The sequence below is a fragment of the Aspergillus melleus genome, assembly GCF_016097325.1.
Source record: "Aspergillus melleus strain CBS 546.65 chromosome Unknown contig1, whole genome shotgun sequence".
NCBI classification, from domain to species: domain Eukaryota; kingdom Fungi; phylum Ascomycota; class Eurotiomycetes; order Eurotiales; family Aspergillaceae; genus Aspergillus; species Aspergillus melleus.
In genome coordinates, this window is record NW_025763370.1 from 6,006,502 (window position 1) to 6,023,794 (window position 17,293).

Genomic DNA, 17,293 nt, shown 5'->3' on the forward strand with positions numbered 1-17,293 from the left:
GATGAAGTTGGGGTGAAGTTGTCTCTTTAATTATCCAACGGCCGACGGACCTCGGCAATTGATAAGATTGGGTTTATCAGTCCTGCTGTGTTTGGAAGGTGGGGTCTGGGGTTTCGATTCAGGATTAAAGGGTCGGACGGGTTGATGTTGATGTGCAGTTCAGGTTTATAGATCAGAGGATCGTAAAGTATTAGGAAATACTGAGCAAAGCAAAGATCCCAAAACGTTGTGAAGCAACATGGTCATTCACGTGCCTCGGCTCGGTTACTTGTAGCTACAGGATTGAAGATTAGTTATATAGTTGAAGGTATTCTGCTAGCCATGTGTCGTGAAGCTATTCTTGTTTGCTGGGCTACATCTCGGTTTACGGTGTAGACGAGATCTTAATAGCCAAAGATACTTGCCCAGCGAAGATATCATGTTCAAAGGAGAGGTCAGAGTACATAAATAGCAATGACGTCACTCTTACACCTCAGGCGAGAAGCTTCTTTTGGGATCGGAGCTCGGTCTAGATGCTTATGTGCTACGTACTCTCAAGTTTCTACGGGATATAAGTGAATCAAAATGAAAGTAGCAGTTGATTGATTAATTAGATTATTGTACAAAGGAATGTAAGCTCAATTTGAAGTGCAACTCAGCCAGCTCAGTCAACTCAACAATCAAAACAGCTCAAGGAAAACAGCAAAGGATCGTATTCTCATTCTCGTAATCGTCAACCGACGGTCAAGTGGTCAAGTCATTTACTCGACGGTGATCTTCTTCGAAGACGGGGCCGCAGCCTTGGGAACGATCACAGACAAGATGCCGTTCTTCAGGCTGGCCTTGACCCTCTCCTGGTCAACGTGACTGGGGAAGGAGAACGTGCGGTGGAATTCGCCGACAGAGCGCTCGCTGACCCAGAAGCGTGGCTTGTTCTCGGACTTAGAGACCTGCTTCTGGCCAGTCTGTGCGACCTCGGTGCTTTCGCCCTGGGCGGGCTCGTTGTCGCCCTCGCCGGCTTCGGGGGTGTGGTATTCGCGCTCGGAGCGGCCCTTGATCACGAGGGTCTGGGGGTCGGAGAATTCAATGTCGACGTCCTTCTGGGCGATGCCGGGCAGTTCGCCGTCAAGGTGGTAGGCATCGGAGGATTCGCGGACGTCGAAGCGAGGCGCGAAGGAGCGCACGGAGGTTTGGCCACGAGAGGAGCGGTGGACGTCATAGTCGTCCAAGAGGCGGAAGAGAGGACCGAAGTCGCTGGCGGTAGGGATGGTTCGGAAGAGAGACATTTTGGATGTGGTAGGAAAGAGTTTGTTCAAGTGAGATAGAAAGGTTGTGATTGTGTGTTTGTTGTAGAGGATTGCTTGTTATCCTGAGACTTGTAGATGCTTTGTTGATGATGATGAGAACTCGTTGGACGGACCTCGAGGCCCTCTATATACCTGCGCGCCATGATTCCAGAATGTCCCAGCGGATTGAAGATGATGCCAGATTGCATTGGATATCCAGGGTTTCCTTGTTCTTGAAGGTGCTCGAATGATCAGGCAATGGACGTTGACTGCTTGGGAGAGCCTTCCGGGGAGGACGGGAAAGTTCTCGGCCCTTCGACGCGATCAATGGTGGCGCGGATGACTCAGCCGCCGTTGCTGTCACATGCAACTAGTGTCTTGGCGCTGTTGATCCCGGGCAAACCAGGCAAACACGCAGTGATTTACAGGTTTAACTTGGATATAGTTGTGGATGCGACGGCAACAAAAGTACGCGTGGGCATTTGTGAGAAGCTACTGGCTCTGTCTGAATATCTCTCCTACACGGATATACAACGGTTATTTGAGTTGCGAAGAAGGCTTCGAATATGGCAATCCCGTTGCCGCACTGACAAATATATATATCCTCCAACAACAGTTTGTAGTTACTCAGAAAATCCCCATTTGATACTTGATAATGTATTCCATTTCTATCATCTTAATTATAACTGTTTCTCAAATAGCTCACGCCTAGTATTCGGTATTTCATTCGCCGGTAGTTGACAGTCCCCACACCTGGTCACTGGCATCGCAAACGTACATTTGTGTAGTGATGGGTTCGATAGTAAGAAGTACATAATCGACTTTAGGTCTCCACGGGAATTGTTGGCCCAATACAGGAGCGACAGGCCATCACATAAGTTGGCATCCAAGCAAATGACCCCGGTTCTGACGTACGACCGAGCCGTGACCCAGTGTCCATCTACCTTCCTTGGACCGGGAATGTTTTATTGATGCACCAAAGCCCAGAATGTTCTCGGTCATGTTGTATCTGGCGCAATAGTATGATAGTATGATGTCTTGCGATTTCGAGTAAGCGCGACGCTGCATGATGCGGTTTGGTGCTCGAGGCACTATCACACTGGCCAGATGTCGGATACCACTCAGTCGTTGATAGATTTCGTCATTTCGAGTCCACCAAGTATCCAAGTCTCAATGTTTTCATCAGGAGAAGCGGAGAACTGCGCGGGAGGTGAAGAGGGAGGCGAAGGAGGAGGAGCGTATACGACGCGCGCGGCTTGCGACCGATAAATTATTCAGATTCCGATTCATCCGGCTGCATGACCTTATCATCGAGCTCCTATTACGCGAAAGATTAGCATACTCGAGTCCGAAGTAGGCGAACGACGAGGGAGCGTGTCCATGGCGTCGCGCTGTGCTGTGTTCTGTTACCTTTCCAAGCCGATATTTCAAGTTCTCGAGCTGGCTTTCCTTGATGACAAGGTGTCTGTCATCGTCTAGATCTTCGACAATGTAGTCGTGTCTTTCTTCGTCGTACTTCAGGATGATGGCTTTGACGGAAGGGTCGCATTCGATGAGAACTCCTGTGGTTGGTTGGATCCGTTGTTAGTCGATTGAAGGTGGGTGAACGTTGGGGTAATGCGTACCTCTGACTGCGCGGGGCATAATTAATACCTAGAAAAACGAGTGTGTGGAGGTGAAAGGAAGATGAATGCAAGACAAGGATTACAGAGGGCTCGTGTGTGCAGCGATAATTTTGGTGTTATCCAGCTGGAAGTTGAAAGGCGCCGAGATGAAGTTAATCGGCGACGACGAATGCCAAGGCCGGTAAGGCAACAAGGCATTAAGGCAGGCATTGATTTGGCTTGACGGAAGCAAGGAGATTTTTTATATAACACCAAAAGAAAAGATAAGAGGTGTTTGCTGATAAAGCCTTTCATGACATGTACAATCAAAACAAACTTTGCTGATAGTGCTATATATGTATGAACATGAACCTCGACAGTCTCCATCCATCGGTCTAGTCATCTCGGTCTACACTCTCCAGATCTTCCCTCCTCTTCTCCTTATCATGAAAAGGCGTCCAGCCTGTCCCGGCCTGAGCAGCCACCGCCACAAGCGTGATCACAAAACTCCCCAGGAGCAAGGTCTTCACAGACTGCTCATAACTCTGTATGGCAACCGCGCGCTCAACACCAGTCAAGCTGCCCACCAACGCAGGGCTCCCTAGAAGCTTTCGGATGAGCTCATCGTTCCTCCCCAACCCATGGTCGGCAAAGCCGGTTTCTAAGCCTCGTTTCAGTTCCCGTTGGAAGAAACCTCCGCCAATTGCCGATCCAAAACTCCCCGCAAATCCTCTCGACATGCCGAGTAGGGCGGTTACGATGTAATGCACGTCCGGGCGGGTGAGGTGAAGGAGGTGTGATAGGCTGTAGTTCATCATTGCGCCGATGGAGAGACCGTTGAGGAAAGTGAAGAATATATAAGCAGCAGTGGGTGAGTCGGGCGTGGAAAGCGCTGCTAACGAAAGCTCTGACAGTCCGAAAAGAAAGAATGTGACAAGACAGGAACTAGCTCAGTCAGTAAAGAGTGTTTGATCGGTGAGCATAACAGGATACAAGACCAAACTCACATGTAGTAGCTTCCAGCTTTACGGATATGGATCCATCCAACTAGGACGCCACCCAGCCCAAAACCTGCATTCGTTGGCACCAGGATCAACCCGGCCGACGCCGGAGACCAGTTACGGACCACCAATGCATACGTGGGCGAGAAGAAGAGAACAGACCAACGAGCCATCATTGATAGAAGGCCTGCTAGACATGTCAACAGAACACTTCTCATTTTGAGCAATTCCACCGGAATGATTGGCTCCGAAGCGAAATTCGACTCTATCAGTAAGAAGCCGGAAAAGACTATAGGGAACAGAATTATAGGTGTGACAGCGATTTCGGGCGACGCAAGGCTATACAGTAGTAGGAAGACGGATGATGCCTGTATTATGTTAGTTTGAACCAGCTATTTCCGGAGTTGGACATACCAAAGCCAGGGCCCCAAGATAGTCCACCTTGGCCAGCTTTTGTAGCAGCGTCCGATCCTGAGATTGTGAATTTCCTTCGCCAAGTTCATTTGGAATAGCAAAAAACTGGACCGGACCTAGAATCAAGGCAAGAGGGGCTTGGATCCAGAATATAACACGCTAACCTGTCAGTCAAGCCGATGGATGACAATGGTCTGTTTGACTTACCCATCCGTAAGTCGGCGTCAGTATACCTGCAAGTACTGCACCGGTCGCAATACCTGTTGTCATTCCAACATTAATTAACCCAATGAAGAGACCTCTTCGCTTTTTGCTTGCCAGGTCCAGGGTCAATATGATAGCCGTAATCATAAGACCGCCACCTCCACATCCAGACACTGCACGCCCGAGGAGAAACACTGTAAGGCTTTGCGCAGCCGCGGTGATGAAGAGGCCAGAAGCCAGAAGCACACAGGAGAAGAGAATGTATAACCGGGGCCTGAAGATCTGAGAGAGTCGGCCCGCAACGGGAGTGACACTGGACACGGCAATCTAGGCCAGGTCAAAGAAATCAGCGTCCAGGCCTCAGGCTGAGCTGTGAGATGAAGAAGGGTATACCAGATAAGCCGAATTGAACCAGGTTGTCTCCGAAAAAGCATCTAGGTCGGCCGCAATATCTGACTGTGCCGTAGTCATCATCGACATGTTGGTAGCTATGAGGGTGTTTAGTACCGAGTCCATAGCTCCATTCTAGATATTCATCGAAGCGTACTCTGAATAAACAACAGCAGCCCCATAGATAGAACAATGATTGACCCTCTGACGTAGGAGACATGAATGCGACTTTCTTCTATCGCCGGAGACGCACGCGTGATGAGCGGCGTCTCCTCCGAGGGCGATTGTTCTCCAGATAGTTGGTCTTCAGCCATGATAGCGATACGTATCCAAGATTTGTCGGATCAAAAGAATCGGACCCCTTGGATCCATTGAGTAGACGAGTGGTGATGATGTGCGAGGAGGGGAATCCGGCGTGCTTGTTGTTCGGAGGAAGTGGAAGCGGATGCCGGAATTAAGGGAAATAAACACGGCGCATTTATAATCAGGGTTAAGATAAGGTAATCGACGCCAACCGGATCCACTTGGGTGCTGTTGGATAGCATTATTGACCTGTCAAATTATCATTGGGTTTGGATTCTATTCGCAGTAATTCGCCACTCGTATCCATTCATAAATCGTGTAAGGTATGCCATGAAAAATGTACGCTAATTAGTTCGAACTTTCTGTTGCCCTTGAATTCTGCCTCTCCAGAGTATGGCCTTCCACACCACACGATGCACCATAAGCAGAACATTCAACGCAGAAATCATAATCAGTGTCATTGCACTGCGCGCAGTTGAAGCTATAATCATAGGTGGGTATTTCAATGCCACAGCTATCGCAGCAGGTTTGGAAGTCTGAAACAACCACAGAGGGTGTCATTTCTGTTTCTTCCACTTCCACATGAGTACCCGAGGCGTCAGCTAGGAGTTTCAAAATATTTCCTAGCTTGTATTCACGGGAAATGGATAACGGAGTACGTCCGGCACAGGTTGGGGTCTCCATTGCAGTACTGCCGTGCTCGAGAAGGGCCTGTACTATGTCTTCTCGCGCCAATAATGTGGCAACAAACAGAGGCGTCCGCTGGTACTGGTCCTGCGTGTCTACAAAGGCACCGTACTTCAACCAGAGCCGGACCGTAGACACGGGCTCCTCTTGTGCTGCCGATGCTAAGGCCGTTTGGCCATTAAGCCCCTTACCGTCTATGTGAGCCCCGTATCCTCGCAGGATCTCAACGGTTGAGATGTGCCCTCTCTCTGCTGCCCAGGACAACGGAGTGTTTCCTTCATAATTTGCGGAGTTCGGGTTTGCTCCCCGCTCTAAAAGAAGTCTAACGGCGGCATCATGGGCAAACATAGTTGCCCACGATAAAGGGGTTCGACCACGGTTCGTTGCGGCGTCCACGTCGGCACCACGATCTAGGAGAAACCGAATGACTGACTCCTGACCACTCTGTGCTGCAAAAGACAATGGCGTTCGCCCGTGTATATCTGTGGGATCTAAGTCCGCACCCTTCTCTAGAAGAAGCTTGACCACAGACAAAGTCCCCCGTTCGGCGGCGTAGAACAGTGGGGTGCGCTGAAAGCCGGCATTCTTCAGGTTCGGTCGAGCGCCTTTCTCGAGCAGAAGTTTGGCGATTAGTTCGTGACCACGCTCTACTGTGAAGAAAAGAGGCGTTTGGTTGTCTTCATCTTCCGAGTCCATATCGACGCCTTTCGATAATAGAAACTTGACAATATCCATGTGGCCATTTTGCGCAGCCCACGAGAGGGGTGTCCGGCCAGTCTCATTTCGAGCGTCGGGGTCGTAGTTTTGCTCCACTAGGAAGTTGGTTATGGATAAGTGGCCACACATTGCCGACAGGAATAATGGCGAGTTGGACTTGTTATGGGTTTCGATCACCTTGTCAGCTCCCTCAAGTAGTAGTTTCCGGATCGTCTCTTCCCGCCCCCGGATCGTAGCCCATGTTAGGGCCACGGCTCGGAAGTGATTCACATGGTGTCGATAGAGGAAGCTATTGAAATTTTGATAAAGATGGCGGTTGGTCTGAACGAACGCGTTGATGTCTCGCTCTAGATTCAGTTCCGCCAAGATGGCCTGCAGCAGTTCATTGGGGAGCTTGAGGAGCGCCATCGTAGGAAGCCGAGAGAAATAAAAGTAGAACCTGCTATTCTAGATCAGTTCAATGACATGTTGATCACGGAAGGGATAGGCGACGCAGCTTTGCTTTGTAGCTGCCGAAGTGACAGCCAGTGAGTCAGTCAGCTTTGCCCAGACACGTGTTGGGGGCGAGGCATCAACGCCTTGTTGTTTGGACCTGCGCCAGCGAGACCGGTGGATGGCCTGAGGCATCTACTGCATGGTGTGTTTCCACCATGTCAGAAAGTATCAGGATGAACCAGATTTGTGCTTCAAGGATTGACACTCGGAGGGGTCTCAACCAGTAAAATCCATATTCAGTCTCTCAATGCAATTGGCAGTGGGCACTCATCACTAGTACCTACTCAGATCCCCCATCGGGATGCTCGGAATAGCGTCTTATTCCGGCCTGCCTCACTCTGGGTCAAACCAGTGAATCCACCCACGAGTTTCTCTCTGATGCGCGCATATCTCCATAAATATAGCTTTGCGCCCGACTTATTTTCTTTTCTCCAGCCGGAGACATATTTCTAATCTCTCCTTCTTAATATCACACCCACAACTTAGCCATCATGTCGATCTCGGCCCTGGACTCACGCATCTTTCGAAACCTCTTCGGCACCGAAGAGATTCGCGACATCTTCACCGACGAAGCATATGTGAAGTTCCTCGTCCAAACTGAGGCCGCTTTGGCTCGCGCGGAGTCGGAAGTTGGTGCTATCCCCGCGGACGTCGGAGATGCGATCACGAAGGTGCTGGGAAATGTCAAGCTCGAGTATGTCGTGAAACGTGAACGCTCGGTCGGTTTATAACCCAAATGCTGACGAATGGAACAGTTTCGATAGACTTGCGCGAGAAACGGAAATCGTTGGGTACCCTGTTCTCCCGTTGGTGATGCAATTGGTGGAGAACACGCCCGAGGAGATCGCGAAGTATATCCACTGGGGTGCCACGACTCAGGATATCATGGACGACGCGAGTATTCTTCAGATCAAGAAGGGTGTGCAGTTAGTGAAGCGGGACCTTGACACATTGATTGGCATCTTGCAGACATTGTCTGAAAAGCATCGTGATACGTAAGTTGTCTGCTCTTTTGTTTCTCAACCACTCTAATTCCACGGTATCAAGCCCCATGGCTGGTCGTACCCACTTGCAACATGCTCTTCCCTGTACGTTCGGGTACAAGTGCGCCGTATATCTCTCCAGCATCATCAGACATCGTGAACGGCTATCCGAGATCGAGCAAAGGTGCTTCTTGGTGCAATTCGGCGGCGCGGCAGGAACTCTCGCTTCCTTGGGTAGCGACGACACTGGTATTCGCGTGCGCGCACAGTTAGCGAGGGAGCTGGACCTGCAGGATCCGATGATAACGTGGCATGTGGCGCGCGATAACATCGCGGAGATTCTCAACTTTCTTGCACTCATTGGTGGCACACTCGGCAAGATTGCTCTGGATATTATTGTCATGTCGTCGAACGAACTAGATGAGGTGTCGGAGCCTTTCGTACCTCATCGCGGTGCATCATCGACCATGCCACAGAAGCGAAACCCGATTTCAAGTGAGGTCATTTTGGCGGCTTCTAAGCTGCTGCGGGCTAATGCGTCCTTGGGACTGGATTCGATGGTTGTCGATTTTGAGCGTGCGTCGGGACCGTGGCATCTGGAGTGGGTTGCCATTCCCGAGTCATTCACGTACGTGGTGGGAGCTTTGCATCAGACGAACTTCGCCTTGCAAGGGCTCTGTGTGAAGGAGGGCTCCATGAAAAGGAACCTTCATTCGACTGGAGGTTTGATTGTTGGTGAGGCTGTCATGATGGGCCTGGCACCGTTTGTTGGCCGACAGCGGGCACATGATGTGGTGTATGAGGCTTGCAAGTCGGCTATTGAACACAACAAGATCCTGCTGGATGTCCTGAAGGAAAACGCAGAGGTTACAGTGCATTTGGATGAACAGAGATTGGCGCAGCTGTGTGATCCCTTGAACTATCTGGGTTCGGGTCAGTTGATGGTGGATGATGTTCTGAAAAGGGCCACGGGGCTCAAGGCATCTTTGAATTAGACCACGAACGGACAAGTTTAGATACATAATGGCATGAATTTCCAATGTTCACTTAGAATCTTCTTCCAGAGTTATTCGAGATTGGAGCTCGCATAATTAAATGGAAAGTGAATGGGCAAACCACACTTAAGAGGAGCACACCATAGACTTCGGTCAACTACTTTGGTAAAGCGATAGAGGTCACCACTTTAACCAACTATCAGCTTGAGTCATTGACAAAGTCTTGTCAGAACCGTCTCGCTTGGAATAAGACAACTCACGGCTAGATTATAGGAATAACACACTATCCCCCACACTGGTATCCCACTCCCCGGGTTAAGCTCTAATTCCGATCCCCAGAGATTTTGTACCCCGGATCAGCTAATGCGTCTGTACCCCGGACACCGACATGTGTCAAATGCAGTATAAAAATCTAGGCGCCCATCTGGGGAACTGTCACCTGAAATCATTCTCCCATTTTTGGTTTTTTGACCTTCTCTTGTCGGAATGGCATCATCACCAACGTTCATGGGGCTCCGGGGAAGTGCCCTGACTCTAGCACAGTTGATCGTGGTTGTCTGTCCTGCCTTTATTTTGTTTGGATACAATCAGTCCAACTTAGGTGGGCTTATGTCGGTGTCAGACTTTGTTCAACATTTCCCTAGGATCGACACTAAGACGACGGAGGGAGACCAGAAGAGCTCAAACGCTACAATTCAAGGAGTCGTCGTTGCGACTTTCACTCTCGGAGCTCTCATCGGATGCTTGTCGTGCTCCTACACGGCCGACAAGTTTGGCCGTCGTTTGGTCATTCTTGCTGGTGCTATACTTACGGTCGTTGGAGAAGTCTTGGAGGCATCGGCTTTTCAGCTGGCCCAGCTGATTGTTGGTCGAACGATCCTGGGTGCCGGTGTGGGTATGCTAAGTGGCACAGTACCAACCTGGCAGAGTGAATGTTCCAGCTCGAAGAACCGCGGAAAGCATGTCGTTCTGGATGGACTCTTCATCTCGCTCGGTTATGTCCTACAAGCTTGGATAAACCTGGGATTCTACCAAATCAAGACCGGTCCGGCGTCATGGCGAGCTCCCATCGCAATTCCTATCTTCTTTTCTCTTGTCCTCGGCATTGCTATCCTCTTCATGCCCGAGTCTCCCCGATGGCTCATCCAACAAGGCCGCATACACGAAGCACAAAATACCCTCGCCGCGTTGAAAGACCTTCCCGAAAACGACCCCACGATCCATACAGAAGTGTCAACCATGGAGATCTCCTTGGAGCAGACCGGCAAGAAAGCATCCTTGGGAGACCTGCTGAAAATGGGAGAGGATAGACTGCTTTACCGTTTTGGCCTTTGCATCCTCTTGCAATTCTACCAGCAAATGTCCGGCGGAAACCTGATCTCGGTATACTCAACGGTTATATTCGAAGACGGGCTGGACATGGGGTCTCAAACATCTCGGATTCTGTCGGGAGGAACGTTGACGTGGAAGTTTCTGTCCTGCTTTGTCGCCTTCTTCACCATTGATCGATTCGGTCGCCGATTTGTCTTGATGGTTAGTGGTACTGGTATGGCAACTTGCATGATGGGGCTGGCTATTGCGACCTCCTTCCCGCATTCCAACTATGCGGCCTCGGTTGTCAGTGTGTTGTTTGTGTTTCTGTTCAACTTTTTCATTCCTATCGGATTTCTTGGTGCGAACTTCTTGTATTGCACCGAAGTCTCACCGACACGTCTGAGGGTTGCTATGGCTAGTATCTCGACTGCGAATCATTGGCTGTGGTGAGTGCATATCAATCTCCCGTTACCTGAATAAATACTGAACATTGCAGGAATTTTGCCGTGACTATGATTACCCCTGTGGCGATCGACACTATCGGATATCAGTACTACATTGTCTTCACGTGCATTGGGTTCTGCATTCCCCTTTCTGTGTACTTCTTCTACCCAGAGGTGAATTCTGTTCCTTTTCCGTCCTTCAAATTCCCGCTAACTGAAGCAGACAATGGGTCGAAGTCTCGAAGAAATCGATTTGGTCTTTCGTAAAAGCCCGTCAGTATTTTCAACAGTACAATATGCGAAGAAGAACCCTCACCTTACGGTCGAAGAAAGCTTTGTCGAGGAAAAGGCGGACATGAAGCACGAGGAGAACGTGTAGGGGATATATATATGGGCGTGTGAGGACGAGAAGAAAGGACGCAATGGTCTGATTAGAGCAATTGAATGGGCATACGTGCTATACAGGAATATCAGATTTCAGATAAAATGAGTTCTCAGTGAGGCCTTGCTAAGGTAGAGATGAGGAATGTGTGAGATGGTTGTTGTGATGTCAACACCCCAGGAATCATGCCACGGCCTGAGGCCAGCCGGAATAGTCGGCTATTCCGGACTCCACATACCTGTGGCCCATAGCCCAACTGGGACTAGCGCATTCCCCGTCCTCCACAGAGCCGAACGACGATCTATTCTCGTCGGAGACACAACTTGTTCCGTCTACACTGCAGCATCCATGTCAATCAGCGCCGTCATCCATGGCCGACAATGACAGAGAGGCGGTCAGCTCAAGTTTGGTGAGTGGAGCATCTGCATGATAGTGGAATGATGATGAAACTAACTCCGACTGTGCATACTACAGCGATCGTTGTCGGGTGTAAGAGCAATGCTTCTTCTGGTCATCGCACTTTAATTCTAACGAGACTAGCAAAAGGATCAAGTGCGACGGACGTCGGCCTAAGGTAGTTAAATGGCCCCCTTTCTCGCCAGTCAAGCTGCCTACCTTGCTAATTGCTCAGTGTGGAAAATGCGACAGAGCTGGGAGCGAGTGTTCTGTGTCCGTTCAGCTGAGAAGAAGGACTACTCCTCGGGGGTATGATGAGTCCTTTGCCATCAAGGTGTTGCAGTTACTGACAAGTGCATAGCTACGTAGAGCCAATCCATGAGGTCATTCAAGAGCTTCACCGGGAGCTAGAGACAGCTCGAAACCAGCTGCAAGTAGCCTCTACCCGCGAGCGTGAGCTCGATGCCACCATCGCTTCCCAGGCTGAAGAAATTGAACGGCTCAAAGACGTGAATGGGCTGTCTCGCAGCAATGGTGGGCTAGCTGAACAAGGAGAAGACCGCAACCCAGTTTCATCCACCGGACCCGTGGTGGGACATCTTGGACGACTAGTTTTAGGCGATGACAATGCCGAATTCTTTGCGGGCTCGACCACCGGTGTTCATTTCATCCTGTCAGCACAACAGCAGTACCAAGCTGCATTTACGTCCCGTGAGCACTTTCCAGAATGCTTGTTTCGACTTCATGTGCTTCAGCCCACCCATATACGCGGTACCTCAACCGGAAACGTGTTCGTGGATCGAAGAGCTGGTGGTACATTTGGTTCTGTGACCAGCTACCAGGCTCAATGTGACTACATTCGCAATGTAGGGGTGCCTGCGATTCAGGGCATATTTGAGAGGTATCTACAGAATTGGGGGTCTTTGTACCCTGTCCTGTTATCAAAGCAATTCTTCCAAACCCTGGAAAATATCATGACAGATTCGTCTCTCTTCTTGGTTGATCGAGGGCGAGTCGTGCCATTTCTACTCCAAGTATATGCTTTGATGGCAATTGAGTCTGGGAAGAGCAATAATTCATCCTCGGGCCCCGCTCACCCATTGGACTACAACGACATTACGAGCAGCTTGTATGGCCGCATGCCATGTCGCGGAGACCTTTCAAGTCTACAAGCTCTGATTATCTATATACTTTACCTACAAACAACTTCGCAACACTCGTTGGCGATCAGAGTCTCTGGCACAGCGGTCAGATTGGCCCAATCACTGGGATTACATCGCCACTCGAGGCGATTTAAACACCCCCCTGGTGAAGCTGAGCTGCGGAAGCGCCTATGGTGGGCCGTGTTTGCTCTTGACGTGTACGAATCCGCCTTGTTTGTGTGTTTGGAATCTTGCGAATACTAACTGTTATGGTAGACATTCGAGTACCATTTATGGACTTCCCAGGACTGTCCAGCTAGCAGACACTGATACTGATCTTCCAATCAACACGGATTACGACGACCTATACTGTGACCAGCTTTCTTATCCCTTACCAGGCGAAACCACCAATGTTGAGCCCTTTCTTCATCACGTCCTTTTGACACAAATTCTCTCCCGGTGCCTCGAGCAGATGTACACAACTACAAACCGTCGTGGTGGAGTAGCAAAGATCCATAGACTTCAACGGGAAATTGAGGTGTGGAAGCAAAATGTCCAGTCGGCCTTACCTGGGCTGGCGCTCATTCAGCAGGAAGTCCACGCCAAACGCGATAATATCCACAACAGCAGCACCGCAATTCTTTCATCGCAACAACTTGATTTCAGCTCACTTTGGCTTTACATATTGGGGGAACTCACCGTCATGCTAATACACCGTCCCGCATTGACATTTGGACCCCAGGAGCCGCAGTTTGTTGACAGCCTGCAATCATGCGTGGAATCGGCAACGAACTTAGTATTGGCGTTCGAATATGCACAGTCGGAATACCTGATTACACGCTTGTGGCCGCTGGGATATCATTTCATCTTCCAAAGTGGGCTGATGCTCTTGTACGATCGGTGGTTCGAGGACCTGGCCCGACCGCCTCGAGCTGCAACAAATATGTCTAATTTGGCACCTCTCATCTGCACCACTGTTAACGTTTTAACAAAACATGCAGCATCACTAGACGAAGCAATGGTTTCGGGGGCCACGAACGTATTATCTGCAACGGAATCTACGCGAACACTCCGCCAAACAGCCTCGTACCTCCACCGTCTGTTCATCCAAACGATGGACAGGGAGTCCCCGTCTATCGGTCATAACCAGAATCCAGCAATCCCGACAGAAGCACCACCTGCCGCGCTTAGCTCGGCTCTTTCAGACCTTGGTGCACTTCAAAGCTTGGAAGCCTCGGCCCTTCCCGAATACGCCGCGTCGATGTGGCCACCGCTGTCTATCGACGAGATAAACCAAATGGAAGTCTTTGAATTTACCGACTCTTTCTTAATACCATGGGATAGCTAGGTTGGGATCCGAGGTCAAAAGACGTCTATAAGACAAACGTGTGGTGCTAGGCCGATTGTAACGCACATCCTATAGAACTTTCAGCTCCTGGGAATAGATGGGTAGCATTGACGAGAAGGGGATACACAGGGAAGAAGCACGAGCACGGATGTTTCTTAGTGCGGCCAGCCGCTGCGGGGTATCAGGACTGAGTGTTGTCGCCAGGCTGAGTCTTTCAATCCCTGCGTCAGCGATTACATATCACTGCAATAACATTTCTACTGCAGGGTCATGCAGCTTCTACAATCCAAGGTCTAACTCACTCTCCAAACCATGCCGTTAAACATCCTCGATCTCCCCAGTGAGCTGCTTGACCGCATCGTTGAGCTTGTAATAACGCACCAGGACTCGCCAGTTTCAACTAGCGATCGCGTCGCATGGCCACGGGAGCTTGAGACCTTGACAAGTTCAACGCCAGATGGTCGCGACAATGTCATGTACTGCAAAAATCAGGAAGCGCCCTACCATAACTGGAAATCCGCTTCTCCAACCCTCCTCCTTGTCAATCGACAGTTGGCCGAACTCACGCGACGGAGACTGGCACAATTCTCGAATTCAAGCCATTACGCCCTGGACGTCATGCTCGTCAACGAAACAGAACTTTGGCCGACATGGACCTTTCTCACACCTCCGTGTCAGCACGTCAATAAACTGACCGTGACCCTTCGCATCACTGGTACCAGCCCAACGCTAGATGGGAGGAAGTACCGTTTTACTCCCTTCGATGGCGCGCCGCCAATTGTCTGGTGTTTCTTCTATCTCCTCTCCCGATTTCTCGAATGTGGCCCCCTTGCGGAAGATCCGGAAATTAACCCCCCAGCCCACGATAGGCACCCGTTTACCATCAACGAATTGACGCTGAATGTCGAGACACCGAGTGGTCTGATAGCACCCCGGAGCATCAGTTATGAGAATTGGTTGCAAGGTCGCGATAACAAGGATCCTCGCACGTCGTATACATGGCCGTACAACACAGTCGAAACACTCATGATTTGGCCTGAATGGTTGGTCAAGTTGATCAGCGATTATATCGGGTATGCACTGGACATGCAAGGCCTTTTCCTGAGGGGGTTTGGGCATACCTTGCACAAGTGCATTGGGACTATCCGGATTTGTTTGGACGGGTCTGTGGTCAAAGTGCATGCTGTCGACCGTCGCCTGAAGGAGTATGTCGATAGACAACGACAGCAATTGACTGGGTTTGCCGCAAAGTTGGTTCTTACAAGTATTGATGAACTGTATGAAGAAAGGAAGAGAGCTGGATTGCCGGTGGTTTATTGAACTGCTATTGATTCCACTCCCAGTTGGGTAAGGTAAGGTAAGGTACCGTACCTACCGTACACCTCTCTCCTGATCCTGACTTGTGATTTGCCAATAGCCGACGTATTGTGGTATGTAACAATACACCCAGCCGCCATTAGGCTTACCCAAGCAGCAAACAACCGACTATAGAAACTTGTATGGCGTCCTGTTATAACTTGGCTTCAGCCTGTGTAGGCCTTGGGATCAAACAGATCAAATACCCACTGTAATGGAAGGTGATCTGGCGCCCCTCGAAAGAATGAATATTTCTGCCTTCCCACGACAGTCCCCCCCATCTCTTCCTCCTTCTCTCCCTCGTCCACCATCTCATCACAACAACAGCAGCAGCAACAACAACAACAACAACAACAACAACAACAACAACAACAACAACAACAACAACAACAACAACAACAACAACAACAACAACAACAACAACAACAACAACAACAACAACAACAACAACAACAACAACAACCACCACCACCACCTCACCATGGCCGTCTCCTCCGAAGAAGTTTTACAGGCTCAGGTTGCCGAACTCCGTCAGCTTATTGTAAGTGTCTACCTCTCCAAGATGACTGTATTTTCTAACTAGTTGCAAATTTAGGAAGCCGAGATCGCCGCGCTCGAGGAGGCCAACGAGGCCTCCAAGAAGGACATCGAGGAGAACAACGCCAGGATTGCTGCGCTCGAAGCGCGCGATGCGGAGTTGGCGCTTCACCCGGAGTTGCGTAAGTCAGCTCCTTGACCCTGAGTAACTATAATACTTGAGTAGATTCTGATCGGTTTTCCCAGAGGCCCCTATGGACATTGAGAAGCTGTACGAGGAGGATTTGGCCAAAGGCCAGTAGGGCTTTCGTTGTTCGGTTTTATTTTCTTTTTTTTCAAAAAAAAAAGTTTAGTCTAGGGTTCGTTTTTTTTTTCTTTTTTTACAATGGACATGGTTTTCAAGTGAACAATCCGTATTCTTCGGTGTAAATTGATGTAGTCCCTACTGTAGCAATTCCCCTTTGGTCAGATGAGCGAGTATGGACTTTAGATGGCGGCTGGCTTACCACCACCAGTGACGCACGCAGTGGCTAGACATGGAACGGAGCGAAAGGAGTGTACAGCGCTTGGTATAGCCCGGTAAACAAGCAGTGGACGTATGGCAGCTACGGGTTTAAATGTGCATATTTTTGTAGTGCACTTGATTTATCTAATGCAACTCTGGGTATGGATATGGCCTACAGGCCTCTCGCGGAGATGAATACTCTGCAGGCAACTGAAGTGGCCAAGCAGGTCGTGTACCCGATCAGGAAGCCTTGTTGCTACGAGTTGCTGAGCGTCAGCCTAATCGTTTGCTAGATTTGTGGATGTTCTCCTTCCTTCGGGCGAAGAGCCTGCATAATTCAGTGTGTAAATAGATGGGTATCATCCGGGCAAGAGAATCTCGATTGAGTGGCAGCAAACACATCACCACCCTCATCATCTCCAACTCTTCATTGTCAATAAATCTTCCTCTGTTGGGACCCTGGTGAGACCAGGTGGCTTCTTCACAAAACGCCAGGCGCACCATTGAATGTCGTTCCAGTCTCCATCTTCATCATAATCTCGTTTGAGACCAGAGCAAAAGTCGTAGAAGGAGCTAAGGCGGTTAGCTTGCCAGCGGATGTAAAAATGACCTTAGTAGTAGTAAAGGGACATACATTCTGCTAGTCCTTTCGTCCCAGAACAATTTTGTCATTGTTGGAATAAAACCGTATTCCGTGATCTGAGAACATTCGCTAAGGGCAGGTCAGCTCGATGGTCAACGCAAGAGTTCCATGAATGTAAGATTTAGGTGACTGACATCCAGGCGTTCTTAAAACAGGCTCTTATTCTGTC

At 49.7% G+C, this 17,293-nt stretch overlaps 10 protein-coding genes across 10 annotated transcripts; 6 read left to right on the forward strand and 4 right to left on the reverse strand.

Annotated features, from left to right (window-relative positions):
• Positions 1–567: 567 nt before the first annotated feature.
• Positions 568–1,282, reverse strand: HSP30 (Hsp20/alpha crystallin family protein). The gene has a single exon (XM_046083773.1). It carries the CDS (start codon positions 1,263–1,265, stop codon positions 741–743), a length of 525 nt encoding a protein of 174 aa, XP_045939736.1. The 5' UTR covers positions 1,266–1,282; the 3' UTR covers positions 568–740.
• A 1,253-nt stretch (positions 1,283–2,535) lies between these two features.
• Positions 2,536–2,909, reverse strand: tfb5 (TFIIH complex subunit TFB5; the record flags this gene model as incomplete). The annotated part of the gene is made up of 3 exons (XM_046083774.1): positions 2,536–2,583; positions 2,676–2,827; positions 2,891–2,909. The coding sequence occupies 3 exons, from the start codon at positions 2,907–2,909 to the stop codon at positions 2,536–2,538; spliced, it is 219 nt and encodes a 72-aa protein (XP_045939737.1).
• Positions 2,910–3,264: 355 nt separating this feature from the next.
• LDX57_002131 (putative MFS multidrug transporter) lies at positions 3,265–5,192 on the reverse strand (the record flags this gene model as incomplete). The annotated part of the gene is made up of 6 exons (XM_046083775.1): positions 3,265–3,814; positions 3,877–4,238; positions 4,285–4,443; positions 4,492–4,815; positions 4,882–4,976; positions 5,036–5,192. 6 exons carry the CDS (start codon positions 5,190–5,192, stop codon positions 3,265–3,267), a joined length of 1,647 nt encoding a protein of 548 aa, XP_045939738.1.
• A 337-nt stretch (positions 5,193–5,529) lies between these two features.
• On the reverse strand, positions 5,530–6,993 carry LDX57_002132 (uncharacterized protein; the record flags this gene model as incomplete). The annotated part of the gene is made up of 1 exon (XM_046083776.1): positions 5,530–6,993. The coding sequence occupies one exon, from the start codon at positions 6,991–6,993 to the stop codon at positions 5,530–5,532; it is 1,464 nt and encodes a 487-aa protein (XP_045939739.1).
• Positions 6,994–7,571: 578 nt separating this feature from the next.
• LDX57_002133 (class-II fumarase/aspartase family protein) lies at positions 7,572–9,058 on the forward strand (the record flags this gene model as incomplete). Its single annotated transcript, XM_046083777.1, has 3 exons — positions 7,572–7,774; positions 7,836–8,075; positions 8,128–9,058. The coding sequence occupies 3 exons, from the start codon at positions 7,572–7,574 to the stop codon at positions 9,056–9,058; spliced, it is 1,374 nt and encodes a 457-aa protein (XP_045939740.1).
• Positions 9,059–9,544: 486 nt separating this feature from the next.
• LDX57_002134 (uncharacterized protein) lies at positions 9,545–10,822 on the forward strand (the record flags this gene model as incomplete). The annotated part of the gene is made up of 1 exon (XM_046083778.1): positions 9,545–10,822. One exon carries the CDS (start codon positions 9,545–9,547, stop codon positions 10,820–10,822), a length of 1,278 nt encoding a protein of 425 aa, XP_045939741.1.
• A 219-nt stretch (positions 10,823–11,041) lies between these two features.
• On the forward strand, positions 11,042–11,194 carry LDX57_002135 (uncharacterized protein; the record flags this gene model as incomplete). The annotated part of the gene is made up of 1 exon (XM_046083779.1): positions 11,042–11,194. One exon carries the CDS (start codon positions 11,042–11,044, stop codon positions 11,192–11,194), a length of 153 nt encoding a protein of 50 aa, XP_045939742.1.
• Positions 11,195–11,567: 373 nt separating this feature from the next.
• LDX57_002136 (Zn(II)2Cys6 transcription factor) lies at positions 11,568–14,083 on the forward strand (the record flags this gene model as incomplete). The annotated part of the gene is made up of 6 exons (XM_046083780.1): positions 11,568–11,606; positions 11,672–11,679; positions 11,738–11,771; positions 11,829–11,902; positions 11,955–12,953; positions 13,012–14,083. The coding sequence occupies 6 exons, from the start codon at positions 11,568–11,570 to the stop codon at positions 14,081–14,083; spliced, it is 2,226 nt and encodes a 741-aa protein (XP_045939743.1).
• Positions 14,084–14,395: 312 nt separating this feature from the next.
• Positions 14,396–15,403, forward strand: LDX57_002137 (uncharacterized protein; the record flags this gene model as incomplete). The annotated part of the gene is made up of 1 exon (XM_046083781.1): positions 14,396–15,403. The coding sequence occupies one exon, from the start codon at positions 14,396–14,398 to the stop codon at positions 15,401–15,403; it is 1,008 nt and encodes a 335-aa protein (XP_045939744.1).
• Positions 15,404–15,653: 250 nt separating this feature from the next.
• On the forward strand, positions 15,654–16,278 carry LDX57_002138 (uncharacterized protein; the record flags this gene model as incomplete). Its single annotated transcript, XM_046083782.1, has 3 exons — positions 15,654–15,980; positions 16,035–16,158; positions 16,223–16,278. 3 exons carry the CDS (start codon positions 15,654–15,656, stop codon positions 16,276–16,278), a joined length of 507 nt encoding a protein of 168 aa, XP_045939745.1.
• Between the last annotated feature and the right edge of the window lie 1,015 nt (positions 16,279–17,293).

Bases quoted from the DNA above. Each gene is read 5' to 3' on its own strand.
- HSP30 (XM_046083773.1), bottom strand. From the start codon at position 1,265: ATGTCTCTCTTCCGAACCATCCCTACCGCCAGCGACTTCGGTCCTCTC.